Source organism: Rhipicephalus sanguineus, chromosome 2, assembly GCF_013339695.2.
Source record: "Rhipicephalus sanguineus isolate Rsan-2018 chromosome 2, BIME_Rsan_1.4, whole genome shotgun sequence".
NCBI classification, from domain to species: domain Eukaryota; kingdom Metazoa; phylum Arthropoda; class Arachnida; order Ixodida; family Ixodidae; genus Rhipicephalus; species Rhipicephalus sanguineus.
The window spans coordinates 151,982,773-152,006,578 of record NC_051177.1 but is presented as its reverse complement, the minus strand read 5'-3'; the positions used below and the strand labels follow the sequence as shown (position 1 = coordinate 152,006,578).

The window sequence follows — 23,806 nt, the reverse complement described above, 5'->3', positions numbered from 1 at the left end:
GACGTCATTTCACGGTTTTCATGTTACCACCTGTTATTCACGTTCGTCGTACAGTCGCATCGGGCAATACAAATTTTGGCATATATAAAGCTGTAGGAAAACGGCCGCAAATGTATCATGAGTGTGGCTTGTAAATCATGTCGTACATGACCTGCATGTCATGATTTTCATGTTACCACCTCTCATTTATGTTCGCCATGCAGTCGCGTCACGCAATACCAATTTTGGTGTATATCAAGCAAGCGAAACGGCCACGAGTGCGCCATGAGCATGGCATGTAAATCATGTCGTACAGGTCGTACATGTCATGATTTTTATGTTACACGTCTCATTTACGTTCGTCATACAGTCGCTTCGCGCAATACCAATTTTGGTGTCCATCAAGCTAGCGAAGCGGCCGCGAGTGCATCATGAGCGTGGCATGTAAATCATGACATACATGACATGCATGTCATGGTTTTCATCTTACCAACTGTTATTCATGTTCTTCATTCAGTCACTTCGCGCAATATCAATTTTGGTGTATATCAATCTACTGAAACGGCCGCTAGCGCACCATGAGCGTGGCATGTAAATCAGGTCGTACATGACTTGCATGTCATGATTTTCATGTTACCATCTCTCACTTACGTTCGTCATACGGTCGTGTCACGCAATACCAATTTTGGTGTATATCATGCAAGCGAAACGGCCGCGCATGCACCATGAGTGTCGCATGTAAATCATGACGTGATGTCATGGATGTCGTGGTTTTCATGCTAGCACCTGTCATTCATGTTCTTCATACAGTCATATCGCACAATACCAATTTTGGTTTATATCAATTTAGCGAAACGACCGCGAGCGCGCCATGAGCGTGGCATGTAAATCATGTCGTACATGACATGCGTGTCATGATTTTCATATTACCACGTGTCAGTTATGTTCGTCATACAGATATGTCTCGTCATACCAGTTTTCGTATATATTCCTTCATTTAAACGGCCGCGAGCGCCCCGAGACCATGGCATGTAAGTCATGCTGCACATGACATGCGCGTCATGATTTGCATGTTAGGACCTGTCATTTTGTTCGTCATGAACTCTTGTCACGCCGTACCAATTTTGGTATATATGAAATTAACAGAATGGCCGCAAGAGCTTAAGGCCGTGGAATGTAAATCATGCTGTTCATGACATTCGTGTCATGATTTTCATGATATGACGCGTCATTTATGTTCGTAATAAGGCCATGTTATGACACACCAATTTTGGTATACATTCGATTAACGAGACGGCCAGGAGAGCACAAAGTCGTAGGTGGCTAGATAGATAGATAGATAGATAGATAGATAGATAGATAGATAGATAGATAGATAGATAGATAGATAGATAGATAGATAGATAGATAGATAGATAGATAGATAGATAGATAGATAGATAGATAGATAGATAGATAGATAGATAGATAGATAGATACGCTCAAAGTCGCAGAAGTTCGCTATTTAAAAAAGATTGGAACATTCCATATTGCCAACCTATAGATTCCACACGACCAAAAACGTAATACACTGACGAAAACATTCTATAAAGTGAAAATCTTTGTGCGAGCCGCCGTATTACAGAATACAACGAGTCAAGCGACAGAGGGGACATTTTCTACTGCCTACATATGATGATTTATTCTACGACTTTCAGATTTTTGCTCATTCGAGCTTGGCTACCACTGTCCCATCCATCAAGGTGCCGGAAACTTCGCCTCCTGGACACTCACGACAGCAAAACTCATCGGCGTCCCTGACCACACAATCAAGACACTTAAAGGTTAGTTTCGAGACTGAAAAACTCCACTTCGCATTGCAAGATATCAGCAGGCCTCTAAGTATATTAGTAAAGCAATTGCCGGACATCGTATTAAGCAGACACTATGTTAAGTAAATGCGTCTTAATGACCGATAAAAAAATTTCCGATAGGTTTACTGCTTAGGCAGAGGGAACGGCGGTAGCTGCAGCATCACTTCAGAAGACATAAAACAGTGCTGTGCTTTGGCGATTGAGTCTTAACGTACATTAAGAACGGTATTGTTTACTTTAGTTATTAGTATTATACCAACGTTCCAATTGAAATAGCACACGTTGACATTACTGCTGTGTGTGTGTGTGCGAAGGGGAGACGTGTAAAGAAATAATTAACATGAAAGCAGTATCCAACATTTTTAGCTTGGTCTTTGGCCTTAGGGCACACAAGCAAGAGCGTATACAATCAAGTGGTACACATTAGAACACTGCACGGGCCGTGATTTTCGGCCCGTGCCCGGAACTCGTTCAACTTTACCCGCCCGAGCCCGGCCCAGTGAATCAATACGCGACCCTAGCCCGGCCCGAACCCGAGAAAAAATTTCGCCTACCCGGCCCGGCCCGGCCCGACGGCAGATCAGGCCCGACAGAGGCCCGAGCCAATAATATGGTGTTGCCAAAACATAGAATCTACAGCAAAATGTTGAAGTAGCAAATATCTACGCTTTGTTGGCGAATATTTCGCTAACAATTCTACTTTAACCTACGCTAATTTCGTGTAAATAGGCGATCACGGTGGAAAGAGTTGAGTGGACATACTTGGTACAGTGAACGTTTGTTCAAAATAACTTTTTTTCTTTTTTGCTAATGCAATGGGGATCATCAAGAGCGCTTTGTAGCAGATATTGCAGGAAGGAAAGTGATTTGCAGCATGAGTTCAGTTTCGATGGGAAGTGCAATAAAAACAGAGGAGACAGAGAACACAACGCTCTCATTGTGCTCTTTACTGAAACTTAAAACATGCTCTAACGACAAAGCCAATCATGCACCCTTCTGGATATGTAACTCGTCTTCAGCATGGTAGTACCTTGCCACAGCAAGACGGAGGAAAAATTAGCCAAGTTTATTAACTTGCTGTGTGTACACTAACCTAGATAAAAATTATAACAAACCGTGTGCACCACGTGTACTTTTAGAAATACGCATAGGCAGCCGAAAAAACGAAAAAAGTATTAGTGGTAGCATGTTTTTCATATATCACGCCACTGCTACTATATACAGTCCATAAGTCTTTTGTGCATATTTTATAGTTTATTTCTTCACGTGTTATTGTGCAAAAAATCAAATTATCTAGTGATTCCGGCTTTAGGCACGCCATCCACAGTTGTATTACATATCCTGCGACAATAAAGTTTCTCGCACTGCATGCGCTAGCCGCAGGGGTGCACATCTGTCTTAAGAAATGTGAAGGCGTCGGCAGTCCTTGTTCTTAACCTCCGCCACAGGAGCAAATTTAGGATGTCTTTGTGGACCTCTGCAGAATGAACGTAACTGTGTAGCTTATCCCTTCATGTCTATCGTTCCCGAACGTCGTGACACTCTTGAGTATCAGCTATAAAACTCCACTTTGAGGACTTCTGCATGCAGTTTTCAACAGTGTATGTTATGCCGCCTTGCACCGCACTCTTCTTTTCTTGAGTATCATAATGCTCCATGCCTTCCTAACGATGTTGTACTGGTAGAAGGTGACCACTGCACTACGCGGGTAGGACTGGCAGGAGGTGGACGAAGCGTTTCGATCTATTTTTGGTGTTCGTTACAGTTTGGTAATAAAGGCGCGAATAAGCTTCTCGACGCTTACTCATTGGATGTCTACGGTTCGAGGTAAAGGGACATCACCCAGTACGGAATTCGTAATTGTCTCTTTTCAAGCCTGATATTTCGTCAAGCGAATATATTTTGTGTCACGCCTTATGCTGTATGAACCTATGCTATTCCTGCACATTCCAACGCTGTTGTGGCAGTGTCATGTAACTCACAATATACCTGTATAGTGCAAGGGACTCAAACACGCGGCCCGTGGGCCTCTCCCTATAGGCCCGTGGCCCGCACATGACTGTCTTCGTCCCAATTTTCCGTTTTCTTTATAAGTGTGTTCTTAAGCTACACAGGCATGACAGTTCTAAAGCTTTTTAAAGGCGATAGTCTTTCTTGGCGAACTTAAACGCGGAAATTTTGGTCTGTCTGTCTGTCTGTCTTTCTGTTTCTCTGTCTGTCACCCGATTCAGCCACGCGGCCAAAGTTGAACCACTTGCTTACCGCCCACCCATCTTAAACTGGTACGGCTGTTCATACTTGTGAACGTTGTCGATCAAAAAGTAAATATTACGCATATGTGAGGCGCAACATCACTAGGTAAGTATTAGGTGGTGTGTTCCTTTAATACAAAATACATAGTTACATAATTCTAAAGACCCGAGTTTCTTAAGCTGCGGCTGCGCTGAAAATACCATGCTATGCGCGCCGCCGAACGCCCTCTGCCACGGAGGAAGGAAACCCTCTGCACAAGCTCATATCTCACGCAGCGTCGAGTTACTCTATATGCTACCTTTAGGGAGCAGAGTTGCGCATCTGTCTTCCAAACGCCGCTAGCAACCAGGCATTGCGGAGAAGCTGACGCTCGGGCCAAATTTTGTATTTCTCGAAGCCGTCGCTGCAGCGAACTGAATTAACATTAGTCATCGACAGCCAATGTTTATCGCCGGTCTTCGACACGCCAGACAGGTTAATCGGCGACACAGTAGGTATGTCGCCCGCAGAAACTGAGTGCGACTTCACGGCATAGCTGTCGTTGCTAGCCCGACCTATGCGCAACTCTGCTACCTAAAGGTAGCATATACAGTAACTCTAACGCAGCGTAGACGCAGCGCCTCCTCTATTGTCTTTACACGGCATTTGCAGCAGATCACGCAGATACGCGGCCAATTTTTTCTCCTGAGGCATCCTCCGCGGCCACCATGTGTTGATACCCAACCGTGAAACAAAACTCTATATTTCAAAAACAGCGTCCTGATTTTGGTAATGTTGAAGATAGGTATCGGTATGTTGTTGGAAACCTGCAGCTAAATACCCTTCAGAAACGACCCATATGTGACATATGGGAAAGCTCTTCTTTTAAATGGCAACGTTGGCTGACATTTGGTACGACCTAGCCCCTCTACCCCGCCTCCCCCCGCGCTTTTAGCTGCGTTACTGTCCTGGCCCTTGCGGGAGTAAATTTTCCTAAATGCGGCCCGTTAGCTTAGGTGGGTTTCAGACCCCTGATATAGCGGAAAAAGGCAAAAGTTCAAATGTTAACAAATTGGGCACACCAAGCAGGCTCTTAACGTCCATCTCGCGTCACATGACCACTGGGGGCCGTGACGAAGCCACGGAAAAAGAATGCCTCTGTATACGCCTAGTGCACCGCCTATAGAGGCGCCACTGATAGCCACCTAGCGGGCGCCGCCGACAGTACGTGCGGGAAGTCGAGCAGACGACAGCGCTTTGCACAGCTTTGCTGTGAGGAGATGAATGAAGTTCGCGGCTGCTATTTCCCCTTCGTGCGGGTGCCAGACAACTAATTCTGCACTGGCAGCTGCAGGAAAGGCGCGGGCCTCTACGAAAGTGGACTTGTGCACGATGTTTGTTACAAACGAGCGCTTAACTAAGCGCACGTCGCCGATTTCGAACGACGGCATGAAAGCCTGGCGCTGACGGTACATGCGCGACAGAGCGCGCGCATCGAAAAAACAAGTATAAAAAAGGCGCCGGGAGCGCGCCCCTTACCCTCTCCGCAGAAGACGCCAACGACACAGCCAACGAACGCGAAAGATCGGGATATTCGAGAAAGCAAAGCAGAGCCAGCGGCGCCGTCTGATTCCGCAGACAAATCGGTGAGAGGATCTCGCCATTTTCCTAGCTTTCGCTGTGCTACGCACAGACGAATCATACGCACCTTCCCGAACCAAGGCGCGAGCCGATACAGGCAATGCAAGCGCGCCTGAGCGCGCGGCGGCGGAGAGTCAGTCAGTGAGGAGTTAGTCGGCGAAGAAGTTATATCGTGCTAGTGATAGCATCGTTCGCTTGTCCGCAGAAGACGTGTTGTTTAATGATCTAGTGTTGTGAGTAAAGTATCGAGAGATGACAGTGACAACTTTTGAAGAGGGTCGCCGAGCAGACATGTGATGACCGACTGCGGAAGAGAACTAACGCCCGCGTGGAGTGAATCGTCATGCCGCTGAATATCAAAGGTGCGTCGAGCAGACCAGCGTAAAAAGACCCCGCTATGAGGTGCAGCTCGTGGTGAACATCCGCTTTGTTTTGTTTACAAAGGTGACGTCTCAATCACTTCTTGTTTTTTCTGAAGTCAACCATTGCTGCATTTGTTTCTGTAAATAATAAATATAGAACTTAGCTTGTAATAGCGCGGTACATGTACCGCGCTAGTACAAGCTAAGTTCATGGATGACCAACTCACCCGAACTACAGCACTTCTGAAATATAGAACGTTTGAGCGAAGTGCCCTGCACGGCGGTCGAACCGAACCAACGCATGCTCAGGCTGATAACTGTCGTCTACCAGTGTCAACATGATCGAGTGCATCCAGCGAGCACCGATATGGCAGAACGAAAGCATTAGAACAAGAAACGACGTGTTAAACCGCACAATGACGAAGCCGCTCGTCTTTGCCAATGAACAGCGGTGATTCATTGCTTCCGTCGCTCTTGCTCAGGAGGCCTTGCGGTAAGTGAGTAAAACCGTCTTCCGGGCGCGTTTTTGTAGGTGTTTGAGCACTCCACTCCACAGCAATTGTTATTCGACATCCCTTGAAGTTTCGGCCACCACACACACGACGAACGTTGCTTATTTCACTACAGAAACGTGAACAACGCGGAAACACACGTACAACGGCGTAGGAAACCACGGCGGCCGTCTGCTTGCTTTCCCGATAGTAATGACTGAGTTCGCCGCCTATGGCGCTTCCGTCGGCGTGCACTAGGCGTATAGGAATTCTATGTAACGAGACTCCGTGCAGTCCTTTTGTTTTAGTGGAGGGCTGGAAACTTCAAAAACGTTTCCTCGCTTTGGAGCTCTATGATCGCTCTTGCGATAAGTTGCAGGTATATATTAATTATATTACATTTATTACGGCGTTAGAGAATAACATTTCAGATATGAAATCATAACGAATACAATTAAAGCACAGAATAACGACATTTTAACGATATAAGCGCCTGGTATATCTACTTTTAAGATAAATCAAGTAGCCCCATATGCAAGGAGCAAAAGAAATTCAGTACTTGTCTCTAATAAAATTTCTCTAAATAGCTTGCCCGACATAAAAAAAGCGTTTATTTCGAGAGAAAATTTGAAACATACATGCATGTATGCACAACGTATGTGGAACAAACATGAAGGGCACTAGAAAGAAAAAATTTGTCTATGATCAGTAAATTACTCTTTAGCAATTCCTAAATCACCAAGCTCTCCGGGGAAGACTCTCGGTGAGTGAGCAAATGTGCAGAAAGGTAACTGCGGGTGGTGACGACCCCTTTAAGTTCGCGCAGCAGACACCATGGCATCTTAGATTCTGACGGCGTCTAATGGGTCCTACGTAGTTCCTAATAACTAAAAATGAAGTACATTGACCTCTGAGGAGGCCATAGACCTGACATACCAAGTTGCAGGAAATTTTATAGAGTCGATGTCCCCAAATACGACAAATATAGTTTGAAATCCGTGGCGTCACGCTCGGAGATTCCGGCGCGAAAATTTATAAAATGGAATTGTGGCCTTGATTCTCTCGTCTGATAATAAGTTTATGTTGGGGAAATAAATGACATTCGAGTTCTTAGACTTCACTTTATCAGTCTAAACCGATTGAGTGCCTCACTATAGTGTCCATTTAAGAACCCAGCAAATTGCAAGCCCGGCCCGACCCGAGCCCGCCGCCTCAAACGCGAGCCCGGCCCTAAGCCCGAAGCTTCAGGCCCGAGCCTGGCCCGGGCCCGCCGTGAGAACTACTTTACCTAGCCCGGCCCGGGTTTCCGGGTAGGCCCGAGCCCGTGCAGAGCTCTAGTACACATTCGCTTCAGGATAAGGATGGCTCGTTGTAATATCCCCTTGCGTAAAAGAATAAATATTGTCACGCAAAGGTCAAGAAGCACACTTTAATTAATAGCTTAAACTTGGCGAACTTGTGCCTTATAAACAAACAAGTTAGATAAAAAAAATGGTAATGTATATCCTGCAGGAACGCCTTTCTCCGCCACAGTTTGGCACCTCTTCTTCTTTTCTTCTCCCGTGCAGTTCGCACGTGCCTGAGTTGTCAGCGGTGATCCTGGCATGCTGCATCGACGCTTTGCTTCCTCTCTTTCGCACGCACGCCGTAGACAACGGGGAGGGCGTAGCAACTGCTGGGGCGCGTAATTTGAATGTATCTTTCGTCATTATTAAATGCGAAGCATTTCTTAGCGAACCTCTGGCACTTTGAGCGTTTCTATCTACGTATCTATCTATCTATCTATCTAGCCGCCTACGTCTGGGTGCTTTCGTGATCGCCTCCTTAACTTGGTGTTGACCAAAATCAGCATGGGAGGGTAAGAGGACCAGACGAATATGACTGTGTGGTCATGACATGAATAGCGTGAAAATTCTATCGCGTGCGTCGCCAAACCCTTTCCTCCAGACACGTGTGGCACACACCCGTTTACCAACGGCCGCGGTGTACAGGTATGCGCCACAGGTGATTGACAGTTTATATCTACCACGGAACGGCGAGAACAGACATTAGTAATTTAAATGCGAGAGCGCTAAGAAAAACCGACATCGGCAGCGTTGACCCGTCGAATGGAAAGAATAAAAATCAGGATCCAAGCAGGAATCGAACCCAAGCATTCTGCGTGGCAATCAGGTATTCTACCACAAAGCCACGCCAAGTCTACAGACTGTTTTGGAAAAACAGCCTATGCAGGCGTAATGTCGCTGCAACGTCAGTTGTGGTTGTGGTGCTGGGTATCTAATTTTACAAGAAAGCAATAAACACTACATATGTAGTCCTACAATACAGGAGTCGTATCAGATTAACGTCCGTGATTGCAGTGTTGGCTCCGCTTTTATAGCAGTCTAATAAGCATTACAGTTGTATTCCTATGATTCAGCAAGCTATATTGAAGCATTGATCGACCCCGGAGGAATACATTAACGAAAGTTACGTACGATATTCCCATCATCGCAGCGTAAAGTGCACTTACCCCACCAGAATGACGCAGTGTCCTCTTCATTTCTTACGAGGCTGGGCGATGGCCTCATGCTGAGTGAGGATGATGACAGATTGATTGACAGCCGCTTTGTAGACTAGGCTGCGTAGGTCACATACGCTCAGATAGCCTACGAATACGACAAGCGCCATCCACTGATATTGGTCTACGTAGCCCTATCTAGGCCTACCAGCTTCAACGGCCTAAACCTCAACAACACGATCGGTGACTTCAAATTCCGACATGTCGCCGGCTCTATAGACAGACAATTTGTCGACGAAATGACCGAGGCATCCACGATTTCTAACAGCTGTACTATAAATGATACTTCACTACACGCGACCGGATCCGATAACAAGTCATGACCAGCGTCTAGTTCTCACTGATCACAGTGATGATGACCTTGTTCAAGAACTGTTAGGAACCCCTTCCACACATGCACACAAGTATAAGTCATAAGGGACGAGTATAAGCACTATACATATCAGCTTACCGCTTCTGGTGTTGGCAATACCCACGTTGCCGTTGGCAGCGTTACCCAACTGTAAACTGGTTAATAACACATATGCGGCTCTTCAGCATATATGTGTGCGTATAAAATTTATACAAATCTTTAGCATCATTTCGTAACGTGTCGCTCAGTAAAAAAAAATTACGCCACAGTCACCTTCCCGCCGCATGCTTCGCATAACATCGACTTCCATGGTACGTGGGATCTGCCGAATTTTTAATTTCGGCATCATCATACTTCCATTTTTAAACGGAGGACAATGAGTCGACACTTAAATACCAGAGGTTTTCAGGTTATCATTGACAATGACAAGATGGATTTTACACACCTACTTAAGGAAGTAAGCAACAGCCACGAATTCATCCGAATAACAGCTTCCCTTTGAGCGCAAGCAGCGCCGCAAGCTTTGGATATTTTACGGACTTCGTCGTTATGATCCGTAAAACCCGCCATTCCCTTGTGTATTGCAGGCCAGTACCTGTACGTGAACACGACGGGAATAGACTCACATCACCCAGTCTCCAGAGTGTTCATGCCAGTTCGGCCGCCCACTGAAGCTACATGCGTCACATTCTGGTGGAGAGGACGCGGCGCACCAAGTCAGCTCAACGTGTACAGGTGAGTGAGTGGTACTGCTTTCTATGAGCGTTAGAGTCTTCCACGCATTCATTCAGAGGAGGCCAAGGCAGAGAGCTGCGATGAACACTCAGCTTAACTAGCGATACGAGCTTTGCACCAACTTGCTCCCTGAAACTGATTAGTGTTACAGATTTTAAATTTTCTTGAATAGTCTTAACCACGATGCGTAAGAACGTTTCTGCGTGGCAGTTTTCCACTTATAGTTGTGTTTTCTGTGCCTGGGTATTCATCTTAGTATCCTCCTGCGATTTGAGCGCCACTGTCCTCGTGGTGTATGTACCTTCGTGCGCCACATCGACACCAATCTCACGTTCTCCCCATGTCAAAGAAAAAAAGAAGCATGATGTTTCGCCTATATAAGACAGTCAGCTTGCAGATGGGCTGCGACATTTGCTATTATAATTCAAACGACAAATTGTGTAATATGTTCACGCAGCATAGCTCAAGTACGATCACTCTCACTGCTCCGCTGTCATTCAGCATTCATGAAGCGGTCATCGTCATTTTCATTTTTTTGGTCTTCGCGCGAAGATTTTTTTTAAACGTAGAGGTGCTCACAAAATAATTCAAAACGGCGGAGCGCGCCGGAGGTACAATACAGCCATCGTCTGAGAGTGCGCTGTCTCCCTATAGGAAGCAAGCCTCGCACCAAGTGTACCTGTAAAATGGCGTTGCATTGCGCCAAAAGGGTTACGCTAGGTGCATCTTAGGTTTGTCAAAGTTGAGCTGGGTAGATGTGGTTTGTGACACGTTGTGTGCGCGCGCGTTGGAGCGTGCGCGGTCGGGTCCTTGTGCGGCTTTTGTCTTTTGTAACGGTGGGCACCAATTACCTTTTCGACACCACTTGCCTGAATATTGATTGTACTTACGGTGTGCTACTGTGACTAGCAATATAATAATTGTTGGGTGTTACGCCCCAAAACGACGAAATGAATACGAGGGACGCCGAAGTCGAGGGCTCCGTAAATTTCGATCACATGAGATTTTTTAACGTGCACTTAAATCTAAGTAACTGGGGCTCAAACATTTTCGCCTCCACCGCAAATGCAGTCGCCGAGGCCGGTATCTGATCTCGCGAGCTTCGGGTCAGCAGCCGAGCACCACAACCACTACACCTCCGTGGCGGGTGCTACTGTGACTAGTGCTCGCTATGCTCTTTTGGAGCAACTCTTCTGCGGGTCATGTATTCGTGTGCATGCCTATGGAATCCATCACATAATGTGACCTTTCTGACGGGACTCATTTGCATATGATTGTATTTGTAACCGACGCCTTACATTCTGTTTTATTCTGCTTTTAGCAGAGAGGCTCGGGGCCGTTTTGCGCGTGTGAATTATAGCACTGCAGTCTAATTAATCTTTGACTATGCCCTCTGAAGTTCACGGATTCATGGTGCAGCGTTATCGTTTACAATTTTAGAAATCAGATAAGCATGCTGTCCTTGTCACCTTTTCTTTCTTCTGTCTCTATCTCTCTCTCTCTGTGGAGCATAAATAGAACATTCCTACAGTTGCTTTTATATCAAATATGAGCGATTGTGTAACGAGATTTATCTTGGTGCTTTTCAGTTTCACCAAAGAAACGGCAATGAGAGACCCACTGGTTTCCGTGAGTACCGAGGTGGCAGGGGACTGGTGGAACGTGCGTACTGTCACCATTTCATCCCGAAGCAGATGGAACGTGAGTATTATACTCACGTATATATAGTATATATACTCATAGACTCATAGTATATATACTATGAGTCTCTTTATAAAGAGACTCGTAGTTCTCTCTTGCGCAAGATTCCGTTAAATGTTTGACATCTATTCGTGTATTAACGCGATAGCGTTAAAGAGCTCGTTTCGCAGAAATTCCGGTGTCGGCATCGGCATCTCTGATTGTGAGCTAAATATCGGCGTTGTCCGTGTTCGACAAATCGAGAAAGATGCAAACAAAGGAATGATAAAAGATCTTCCGTTCGAGCGGGACCGGGGATTCGAACCTGCGACCCCTCGATCAGTGGCGCGATGCGTTTAGCCGCTCGACCGCCACGCATGCATCTTTTAGCGTACTAATGGCAAACTATTTATATACACCATTTGCTGTTAGTGGTACGCTCATCTCGAAGGTGCTTCAGCGTGGCAGATGCGTGACAATCACCCGCGAGATGGCGCAAAGGGCCCACGGGTACTAGAGTTGCTGTATATGCTACCTTTAGGTAGCAGAGTGGCGCATCTGTCTTCCAAACGCCGCGAGCAACCATGCCTTGGGGAGAAGTTGACGCCTATCCCAATTTTTGTATTTGTTGACGCCGCCGCCGCAGTGAACTGGATTGACACTAGTAATCGGAATCAGCACCAACTCGACCAACAACACGTTTTTCTCTAGTCATCGACAGTCAAGTTAATCGATGGTCTCCGACACGCCAAGCATGTCGACCGGTGACATGGTAGGCATTTCGCTTGCAAAAAGAGAGTGCAGTTCGCCGCATAGCTGTGCTTGCTAGCCAGACCTATGCGCAACTCTGCTACCTAAAGGTAGCATATACAGTGACTCTAACGGGCACGCTTTAAACCAGAGTTCTTCAATCATACTAGTTATGAAAGTCCCCATAGGCTCCGTGTATCAAAACCCGAACTCGCCATTGGCCGTGATTGCGGGGGTCTGCTGATTCTTGCGTTATCTGTTGAACAAGAACTAAACTAATAAACGCTATATCTAGCGTTGCGCGGCAGTGAGCGCCGCCGCATACTGCGCCAAAGAACATGGCAGCGCACAGAGCAAGGTGTTTGTGTTTGGTATTGCTGCCCCCTGATGGCGCGACAATCTGCAAGCCCCTGCGAAAGAAGCCACTGGCATGCCCGGGTTTCGGAACGCAGTTTCGCAATTGTTATGATTGAAGAACTCTAATTTAAATGACAACACCGCGGCCTGTTTCGTCGCGCCGCATGCATGAATATAGGAGCCGGAGGGCATCCGCAGTTTGGCTTTCCTCGCGGCGCGATTTAGGCGTACACCGGGAAGCGAAGTCAGGTTAGCGATTGAGAACGCGATAAGAACATTGTCCTTTCACGCCATCGCGTTCTGCTCATGAAAACGAAGCTCAAGCGTCCTCCAATTTTTTTTAGCTGCACTAGAAAAACATTAAATAAAAACAATTGAAACATGTACCATGCCCATGGAATGCCTCGAAATAGTTGACGAGGATTTGTGTTAGAATGTTGGCGCGATATATAAAACGGTCGTCATGCAAAGAAAAGTAAAACGCGAAACAAACTTCCTCCATCACTGGGCATTTTTTCTGTTCTGTCCTGCCTGCTCTATACAGAAAACTTTATTTTCTCAAGTGTGCACCGTAGTGGCGACGCTTGTAGATTATGTGCGTACCTATTTTGTCTTGTTGTTTAAATCAAGAATATACGTTGATGTTTAAAATTTTATGTTGTAGGGGGTTACATTTAGCTTTTGTTGAAAAAAGGAAAGCAAAACGCATTCATAAATGAGCCTGCTTCTGTCATTTGTGTTACGGTACTATTGCTCTAGTTCGCGAAACAATATGCTCAAGCTCTGTGCTATTTCGCGGCGCTCGAGGCCACTTTCCCGAACGAAGATGCAGTGCTTCAATGTACGGTCCGCGAATGAACTTTGGGTCTTATTCTCTGAGTTGAGTTTTGAAACTTTAATTATTTTTTTGTTACCCGCGCTCTATTCTCTTCGAAGGTTGCGCAAGTTGGATATCTCGGTCAACGGTTCATCTGTTTTGTCGACTGTTTTCATTTTCTATGTTTGCGGCCAGAGTTTTAATACGCTTGTTACACAGACTGCCTAAACCTCGGTTAGTGTAACCGCGGTTCGCTTATGCTACACGGTATGCGAAACCGCGGTTATGTCGCTAACCGCGGTTGTACCAAACCGAGCTTGGCGACCTCGCTTTGGCAGTTAACCGAGAAAATGGCGGCCTCCATGGAGGACGTGTGCACGCCGGCGAGCATTCGTGAAAAAACGAATTGGACTGCAAGAACCACGGAAAGCCTGATTAGGCTTTTCGGAACACAATTTGCATCATCTAAGGATCACCTCAAGTGTCACTGATCCCGTTAATGGGGACGGCAATCGCCGGGCGGATTCTAAGGGCTGGCGTCAAGGCCCTCCGAAAACGCACCACGAAAGCGCGGACAATTTAGAGTTGGTCCTCTGGTGCGCCAGCGAACGCCGGTTGTGGCCCAAAGACCGAGTCAGAGCCGAGAGTCGATAACACAAACGAAAACGAAATATATTCTCAGTTAAGGCAACACAAATAACACAAACACGTGCACACTCGGCTGGTACCAGTTACAGCTTCACAATAATACTCAGATGGGGTTACACAACGGGAGCTAAACAAACAGATCACACGCTACAAATGCAATCGCATGCATTACAACTATTCAATGACCGTTAAAGTCCTGAATATACAATGGCGTATCCAGTCCGCAATACTTGGACGGTAATCGAATGCTTCTCTTCAAGGAAACACTCACGCCAGCTCCCGCGTTGATCGTCGTAGCTCAACCGTCGTCGTGACTTGTCACGGCTCACGCGGCGTCGTCATCGGATTCTTCCAGATCCACGACCGACTGACCGCACACCATCATAAACACGTCTTCTTTGGCTAACGGAGCCACACTTCGCATAACTTCACCATCACCGGGCCGACTGACTCGCTCACTCCTTCGCTAACTGTCTCCTCGCTGACTTCTCGACTCCTGTCTCGACTGCACTCCCTCACTCACTGACTCCACTACCGTCGATTGCACGCTTTTATCCCTTCTCCCCTGGGTTCTAGAAGCGTCGGGATGTTTCTTCTGCGTGCAGTACAGCTAAGCCTGGGGAAAGGGCGAGAGCTTTCTCGTATGTTCGAATCGCGGCGGCATCGCGCACGGATGCGTCCCCCCTTCCTTCCAGAAACATCTAGGATTTGCCGGGCGTTTGATCGCGTCGTCTGCGCCTGGCTCGATTGGGTGAGGAGGATGCGGCGCGCCGGCGTCTTTTGATGCTTGTTTTTTTCGTCTTTTCGCGCTTCTTGGCGAGCGCTTCGCGCCGTTCTGTCTCGTAGCAGTTTGAAAGCGGCCTCGCGCGCGCTTTACAACCCGCTAATTTGTGACACTGCCCCCCACTTCAAGATTATTATAACATAATATTCAAACAACACAAATTAGCGCGCACATACACATCCAAAAATGTCCCACAGACAGAGTCCCTAACTCAGTCCACACAAAATGCGCGTCACATTCATAATAGAACTCTCAATACCATTCACAGGGTATTTCAATGTCACGACATACAAAAGATAAACTCAAGTACATAAGTACAAGACGCCATCATACATTTCGTATAAAACAAAGCGAACGCTCAAAACAAAGCTCTTCAATTATAATGCATATACAGTTATATCAATAGCATGTACACATAAAATAACGCAAGTAGCTCTTCGGCTCACTAGCCATACACACTCGACACTGGGTATAATAATACTTCAAACACTTTCAAACTCAAAACACTTCAACCAAATTCAATTCCAACACCCTGTAATGTTTAAATCGTGCCGCGCTTGCGCCCCTTCTTTCGGTGCTCGCTCGCTCTCTTTTTGTTTCTCTTCTTTTTCTTGCGAGCCGTTCCATTTGACGGTGCCGGAGGGGGCGTCTCTGCTGCCGTCGACACATTCGACACCGGCAAGGCGTGGTCGCGTTCGTTAGCACGTTCGCGGTGCTTCGCCAACTTCTGCGCGTCGTGGTGTTTTTGATTGGAGGACCACCTTCGTCATCTTTTGAGCCGCAGATGATGGTGGTCGCTTAGTTGCAATGTCACCTGCTCGGCGCGTCTTCACTGGCGGTACAGCGACCGTTGGTGTTCCATTGTTGCCATTCTCTGACGCCTCGGCATGAATTGGAGCTCGGGCGACATCCTTCATGAGATTCCCTTCCGCGCTTCCTTTTTGTCGCGGTTCCCGAACTGACGAGGGCTCCATCTTCGGGGCTTCTCCCAAACGTTCAGGATCGTATGGCCCTCGAGCTCCGTCGATGTTTCCCACGATTAGGTCAAACAGGGGGTTATTCATGCATAGGGCAGTAACTCTCCCGCTGAAGTAAGGGGTCTCAACCTCAATCTTGGCTTCGGGAAGCATTCGAATGGAACTATCAAGCAGGCAAACCGGTTGGTTATTGCCTGTGAAATCACTCTCTCGGACCAATTTCTTTCGTACGATCACAGTAGTGCATCCACTATCTCTTAATACCGTGGCTTCCTTTCCACCAACTTTCCCCTTAACTGTCGGCATTTCTTTCTTTCTGTCTGTTGTCACCGCAGCACCAATGAAATCCATCTTCTTCCCGCTTTTCACCTCGGCCAATTCATCTTTGATCGCTTCTGTTTCCTCGTTTGGCGGGGCATACGCACAAGCTGCTTGGTGGACTTTACTCACATCACTTCGACATGCGTCTGCTTTGTGCCCAGTCTGACCACATTTAAAACGCTTCATCACACTGGGGCGTGAGAAGTTGGTCCGACAGCTGTTAGCGCGATGACCCACGCGGTTACACAGAAAGCATCGGCGGAACACTCTCCGGTGCACGCTTGTTTTCTTCAGGTGCCGATTTCTTCGACTCCTCGTGAGCCTCCTTTTTTACTTTGGCCAAATTCGTGCCACCTTGCGCTTCCAAGAACTGATCGGCCAACTCAAGCATGTCGTCAAGCGATTTAGCTTTCCTCTCTTTCAGATACAGCGACAGGCTCGGGTGGCAACTGGTGAGAAATTGCTCTCTGATTAGAAGCTCTCTAAGCTCACCGTACTCCTGTGCCGTCTCTGAAAGTTCGATCCACCTGTCAAAATAATGGCTGAGCCGCGCAGCATACTGCGTTGCCGTCTCGCCATCAGCTGGCTTTCCCGTACGGAACCGATCTCGGAAGCCTTCCACGGTGAATCGAAATCGTTTCAGCAAAGCAGCTTTCACTTTTGTGTAATTAGCTGCATCGGTAGGTGTCAGCCTACCGTACACACTGAGCGCTTCGCCACTCAAGCAAGTGCTCAAAGCTGTTGCCCATTGCTGCTCCGGCCAATTTTGGCTTCTAGCTATCGTCTCAAACCTGTGCAGGTATGCATCAAGGTCATCTTTTCTCTCATCAAACGCCACAAGCAGTTTGCTTGGGTTCAAACGGAAGCTATGATCTTCCCTTTCGCTGCTCTCCACTCTAGCTTGCACGGGAGTCTCTATGCGCTGTTGCAAACGGAGCCGTTCGAGTTCCAATTCGTGCCGCCGTTGCCTTTCTCTCTCAGCCATCTGCGCCTCTCTTTCTTCTCTATCCCTCTCAGCTGCTAGCCTCTCTCTCTCCAGCTCTGCTGCTTTTTCTTCCTTAACTCTTTCTTTTTCTTCTTTTTCCTTTTGGCTGACCCACTTCCGTAGTTCGGCCCCAGACAAACCCATCTTCTCACCAAGGGCAACTAACTTCTCGAGATCCATGATGCCCGTCAAACAAAACCTAGCCGCGTGCACAATACCTCTGCCTAACTTCGAATACCAGTACACTCTCTGCACACAGGTTAGCGAGAACGCGGCGCAACACTCAAAAATCGTTCGCAAGCACTATCAACGTCTCAAGGCTCTTTTCTCCCTACTTTGGACACACTTTTGCACCAAAAAGGTCCTGTGTCGCGGACGCCAGAATAATTGTCACTGATCCCGTTAATGGGGACGGCAATCGCCGGGCGGATTCTAAGGGCTGGCGTCAAGGCCCTCCGAAAACGCACCACGAAAGCGCGGACAATTTAGAGTTGGTCCTCTGGTGCGCCAGCGAACGCCGGTTGTGGCCCAAAGACCGAGTCAGAGCCGAGAGTCGATAACACAAACGAAAACGAAATATATTCTCAGTTAAGGCAACACAAATAACACAAACACGTGCACACTCGGCTGGTACCAGTTACAGCTTCACAATAATACTCAGATGGGGTTACACAACGGGAGCTAAACAAACAGATCACACGCTACAAATGCAATCGCATGCATTACAACTATTCAATGACCGTTAAAGTCCTGAATATACAATGGCGTATCCAGTCCGCAATACTTGGACGGTAATCGAATGCTTCTCTTCAAGGAAACACTCACGCCAGCTCCCGCGTTGATCGTCGTAGCTCAACCGTCGTCGTGACTTGTCACGGCTCACGCGGCGTCGTCATCGGATTCTTCCAGATCCACGACCGACTGACCGCACACCATCATAAACACGTCTTCTTTGGCTAACGGAGCCACACTTCGCATAACTTCACCATCACCGGGCCGACTGACTCGCTCACTCCTTCGCTAACTGTCCTCCTCGCTGACTTCTCGACTCCTGTCTCGACTGCACTCCCTCACTCACTGACTCCACTACCGTCGATTGCACGCTTTTATCCCTTCTCCCCTGGGTTCTAGAAGCGTCGGGATGTTTCTTCTGCGTGCAGTACAGCTAAGCCTGGGGAAAGGGCGAGAGCTTTCTCGTATGTTCGAATCGCGGCGGCATCGCGCACGGATGCGTCCCCCCTTCCTTCCAGAAACATCTAGGATTTGCCGGGCGTTTGATCGCGTCGTCTGCGCCTGGCTCGATTGGGTGAGGAGGATGCGGCGCGCCGGCGTCTTTTGATGCTTGTTTTTTTCGTCTTTTCGCGCTTCTTGGCGAGCGCTTCGCGCCGTTCTGTCTCGTAGCAGTTTGAAAGCGGCCTCGCGCGCGCTTTACAACCCGCTAATTTGTGACATCAAGGAATGCGAAAGTGGCCGCGGCAATAACAGCCGAGTGGAACGCCGGACTGCCGCCATACGCAGAGCCATTCACGCCAAAGCAAGTCCGCTTTAAGCGAGGACGCTCGTGCGCTGTGTAACATCGGCCACGGTGCATCGGCGAACCGAGGTTGGTGCTAACCGTGGTTCAACGCAGTCAACCGTGGTTGGTCGTAACTGCGGTTAGCTTGCCTGTGTAACAAGGGTATAAGAAACATTCTCAAAAAAACATTCTCAAACAGTCTGAAAAAAAAAAATCCCTGGAAAAAGTGCTTTCGGTGTCCTGGGCCATGCATGCACACGGATGTAAATTTTATAAATTATCTGTCTAATACGCCGGCTCAGGGCCATCAAGTAAACCTATGTTCTTTTTTTAAGTGTTTGGCAAGGTGCACTCTTTAACAGCAATGAAGCTGAAACCTTTACTCTAGATTAACAAGCAACTCTCTGCCGCTATAGACGAAGTACGTACCTGATTTGCCGAGAGAGTCCCTGCGGCGTGATTTATACTTTCAGTTGTATGGAGTTAGAATATAATGTTTTTAGACATCCGTCATGCGTTCGTCGTGTCATAAGACAACAGTGCCTTTGAAAATGTTTAGAAGTCAGCGTTCGTGAAAATAAACATGCCATGCGACGAATTTCATCATTGAGGCACACACACACACACACACACACACACACACACACACACACACACACACACACACACACACACACATATATATATATATATATATATATATATATATATATATATATATATATATATATATATATATATATATATATATATATATATATATATATATATATATATTGTAAGGAAGAAGAGACAGAGACAACACCCTTGCTGTGGGCCGGCTGTTCTATTCTTCTAAGCTTCGTCCTTCTCTCTTCGCGCTACCCGATTCAGCGCGTGCGAGCGCCCAAACCATGGTGCCGTTCTTCGTCATTACACTCGGCCATGACTGCGAGCGGCCGCAGCTGCCGACTGTGTCTCTGGTGAGCGGCACTGGCTGCATCTTGGTGGTCGGTCCCGGCCACGCTCTGACTTGGTTTGGGGATCCGCCAGTGTGTTCTCTGGCGGGCGGAATTGGCTCTGTCTCTGTGGTCGGTCTTGTCGATAGTGCGACGTCTTCTGAAAACTTGTCGGCGACGTCTCTGGTGGGCGGACCCGACTGTTTCCGGATTGCCACAGGTCCACTTGACGCTGGTCGCGCCGCATATCTATGAACCGGGCAAGACAATGCGTATTCGCAACTCTTGAATGTCGGATCGTGTGGAGTTGGTCGCGCTGTTCGCGGTGGGTCGAGCTGGGTCGTTGTGCTCTCCTACCCATGTGGGACGAAGTGCGAGCGAGTTTCCGAGCTGATTCTTGATGCAGCTCATGCTCTTGTGGTAGTATTGCCGTCATGTTCCCCAAGGTGCTCAAGGTGACTGTCCTTGCCAAAGGGTCGCAAACATTTGAGCCGTACTGGTCAGAAGCCGTGTCATTAGCTTGAGACATGTCCTGAACTGGCAAGTCTTTGGCGTCAACGAACCCAGCTGGGATAAGCACCTCAGCTTGCTTTAGGGAATCGGTGCTTGGATGGGGGCGAGCGTCCGCACACTCGGCCAATGACTGCGGTGATGGTCGGCAATGATGTTGCTCCTGACTGTGGGCCCAACCGGGAGTGGTGGTTAGTGTTTCGTCACTGGCTGGTTGCGATGGAGCTGACGTCGACACACGGCTGACGTCGCCCGATGCCTCCTGGCACTCTAGCGCTGGACAGCTTGGAGGCCGGCTCGTCGGCTGCTGTGGCTCGCAGACGGTCTTAGTCTTTGTCAAGGATGGTCCTGTGGTGGGTACCGACACGAAGTCGGACATCTGTAAGGAGAAGTAAACCTCTCGGCTAGTGTCGACGACTGCCGCAGGGCACTCCGCGAAGCTGTCCGTGGAGCAGCTAGCGGACACAGCTGCGCCGTGCCCTTCACGATCTCGGTCACCGTGTGAGGGCAGGGGGGTGGGGCCCCGAGCTGCACCGTCGGGATTCTGCGTCTCACAGCTCCCATCCGCGGTAGACAGTGTGTCGGTAGGCAGGGGGTCGCAGACATCAAAAAGTGGGCGAAAGAGACTTGTCAACTTCGCACACCACTCCGACCAGGATCGCTGCCGGACGCCTTCGTAGGCATGCCATGCCTTGGCGGCATCGCGAAGGCGGTCAACGGCAATCAGCCATTTTTGATGGTCCGACCAGGCGTGGTGGGTGCCGAGCGAGTTGATAGTCTCAACCCACCGGAAGACGTCGTCCTGGAAGCCCCGGAACACCGGCACTGCCCAAACGGCCGACGATGGTGAAGCGGCAGGCAAGAACCCGGAGTTCAACGACATCACGCGGTGGTGTTCACGACAGAGTTCCGTCAGGACGCGTAAGAGTTCCGCACCGTTGTCGGTTGAGGCGCCTGACGAGCCATGGGCGGTGTCCACGGTGTACGCGGCGGTCCCGGTCCTCACAGCGGATAAATGCATCGTCAAGGACGTGTGGACGGCGTCCCTGCTCGTGAAAAGGTATCACGGCGTCGGTAAAACGAAGCGGAGCCGAGGCCTAGACGCCGTCCCAGAACGGTGGTGGCACTGGCGGCAGGTGAGCAGGTGCCGAGGAGGCTTGGACGCCGTCCTCAACCCGCGCTTACTGCGGCCGTACGTTGGCGGATGCCATGGACGAAGGAGCGGGTACGCTTACGGTTCGATGGATATATATATATATATATATATATATATATATACATGCCAAATCTTCATTCATGCATGGTAGCAATACAATTCTTTAAAAAGATTGGTTGGCATTCAACTTGGACAGCTTATAGAGCTAGATACTTTTCTGAAGTAGCGAGACATCCTGTTTAACCCACACTTGTACTTGTGACGTGCATATTAACCAAAACATATCCCATTATAGCTCGTATTTGAAGTTGTGGCCGCTTCGGGAGTGGAGCACGACTCGGGCGTCATGCTTGACGACGTCGATTTCACCGCTGGAGAATGCGCACCTTACAGTAAGGAGCAATGAATAATTTTATATGAATTTCAGAATTAATTCGACATTGCTGTAAAATATTTTTTTTTCATTTCGGGAATTGCAATGTGTATTTTTACACCATCTATTTCGCCCAGAAAGAAATATGTTCCCATATATGAGCGAGTCTTAAGAGATCGTTCATTTAACTTATTTAGACATTTTAGAAGCCATGGAATGAAACATCACTATAAACATCGCTCATCAGGAAACATCGCTCATAGGCATTATATGCTTATAAGCGGAGTGAGAAATTGCGATGTGCCTTGTTTTAACGCCTAACTAATCCGGGGAGTTTTTCCTGCTTGTTTTAACGAGAGTACGGATTCCACGAGAATGTTAACACAAGATCCACTTAATGCCAGGTAAACGCTCCCTCTGGGTGTGTCTTTCTGCTCATAGCGCAAGGTGCTTGCAGAGCATCACAACGCATTATTTGATTTGTACTCCTACTAGCGATTCTTTTCATTTGAATATAATCGTTTTTTTACTTAACCTCTAACACCCGGCCAGTACAGGTAATCCCATTGCCTGAAGGACGTGAGGTCCAATGAAAAAACTTGAATATCAAATAAAAAGTTTTTAAATCGAATGGGCACGTAACTTCCGCTACACTTGAAAAGAACAACAAGCGAGAAATTTTTGCAACGGTGGCAACACAGTGTTCAGACATTCAAGAAGCTCGAGTGCTCTTTCCTGCCCTTCTAAGTGCATCGATATAGCTTAGTGCAATACTATTTGCATAGGAATGATTTACTTCCAATGACCGTAACGATTCTTAAATTCGTGCTCTATACAGGTTTTTTAAACTTTGCTTCCGAGGATCTCTGTGTATCACTGACAATGAGAATTACTCATTAGTATAGCATTTACCGTCCCTGTTGTTTTTCTTTTTTTTTCAGGTTACTGCACTTTCGAACAGGAATGTCTGCCATTGCATGTAGTCAAAACAGGCAAGTTGTTGACCTGATTTTTACAGTTAAGATCTGCACCCTGACAGCTCCTTCGAGCTCCTGGGGAAAGCTTTTGCAAATTCCGATAAGTTACACATATTAATAGAAAAGAATAAATTAACAATAGACTCACAAATTAACAAATTAACAAGAAAAAAGTTTTAAAAATCCCTTAAGTGATACTCATGTTACCCAAACAAGTAATTCTATTTTCTGTTTTTCCTTGTTCATGGTAACGTTCTTCTTCAGGACATCATCACCAAGACGGTAGATCATACACCCCAAGCAAAACATTTTTCAATGATGACAACTCGTCCACATGTAGCGCTGCATGTCGGTATTCAAATTTTATTGTAAATTGATGGTTATAGGCGCAAGCTTCACAAAGACAGAGAAACGCTAAGACACCAGTGATTTTATGTAGCAAAATGTTCAATAACAGCGGAGCTGCTAACGAAATAAACGTTTCAAGGCGATCAGGCAAATAATGCACCCTAAGCCGTCGTGTTCTCTCATTGGCTAGGCGAACCTACATGACCATGTTTACGAGGGTTGTACCAAAAAGTAAGGTTCCCACTGAGCTACAGCCTCGAAGGAAGGCGCTAAGCTAAATCCGACAACAGTTCCGTGCGCAGTGGTTCCCCCTCTTTCGAGCCCCCCCCGTCCGCAATTCGCTACCTCGCTCAGCGTTCGCTTGGCAGCCGTCAAAGATGGAAGTGTTGATCGCCGCTCCCGCCAAGTGTGAGGTTCGAGCAGTAATCCGTTTTCTTCACGCAAGCAAGTTACCGCCCGTGGAG

General features: G+C 47.6%; 1 protein-coding gene across 1 annotated transcript in view; it reads left to right on the top strand.

Moving 5' to 3' along the window:
- LOC125757391 (MAM and LDL-receptor class A domain-containing protein 1-like) overlaps positions 1-22,050 on the top strand; it is a 52,556-nt gene extending 30,506 nt beyond the window's left edge. The window contains exons 15-18 of the mRNA XM_049412964.1: positions 1,677-1,802; positions 10,058-10,205; positions 11,795-11,906; positions 21,940-22,050. Coding sequence (XP_049268921.1) covers positions 1,677-1,802; positions 10,058-10,205; positions 11,795-11,906; positions 21,940-22,050 — 497 coding nt within the window. The remainder of the gene's footprint in view (positions 1-1,676; positions 1,803-10,057; positions 10,206-11,794; positions 11,907-21,939) is intronic.
- The last annotated feature ends 1,756 nt before the right edge of the window (positions 22,051-23,806 follow it).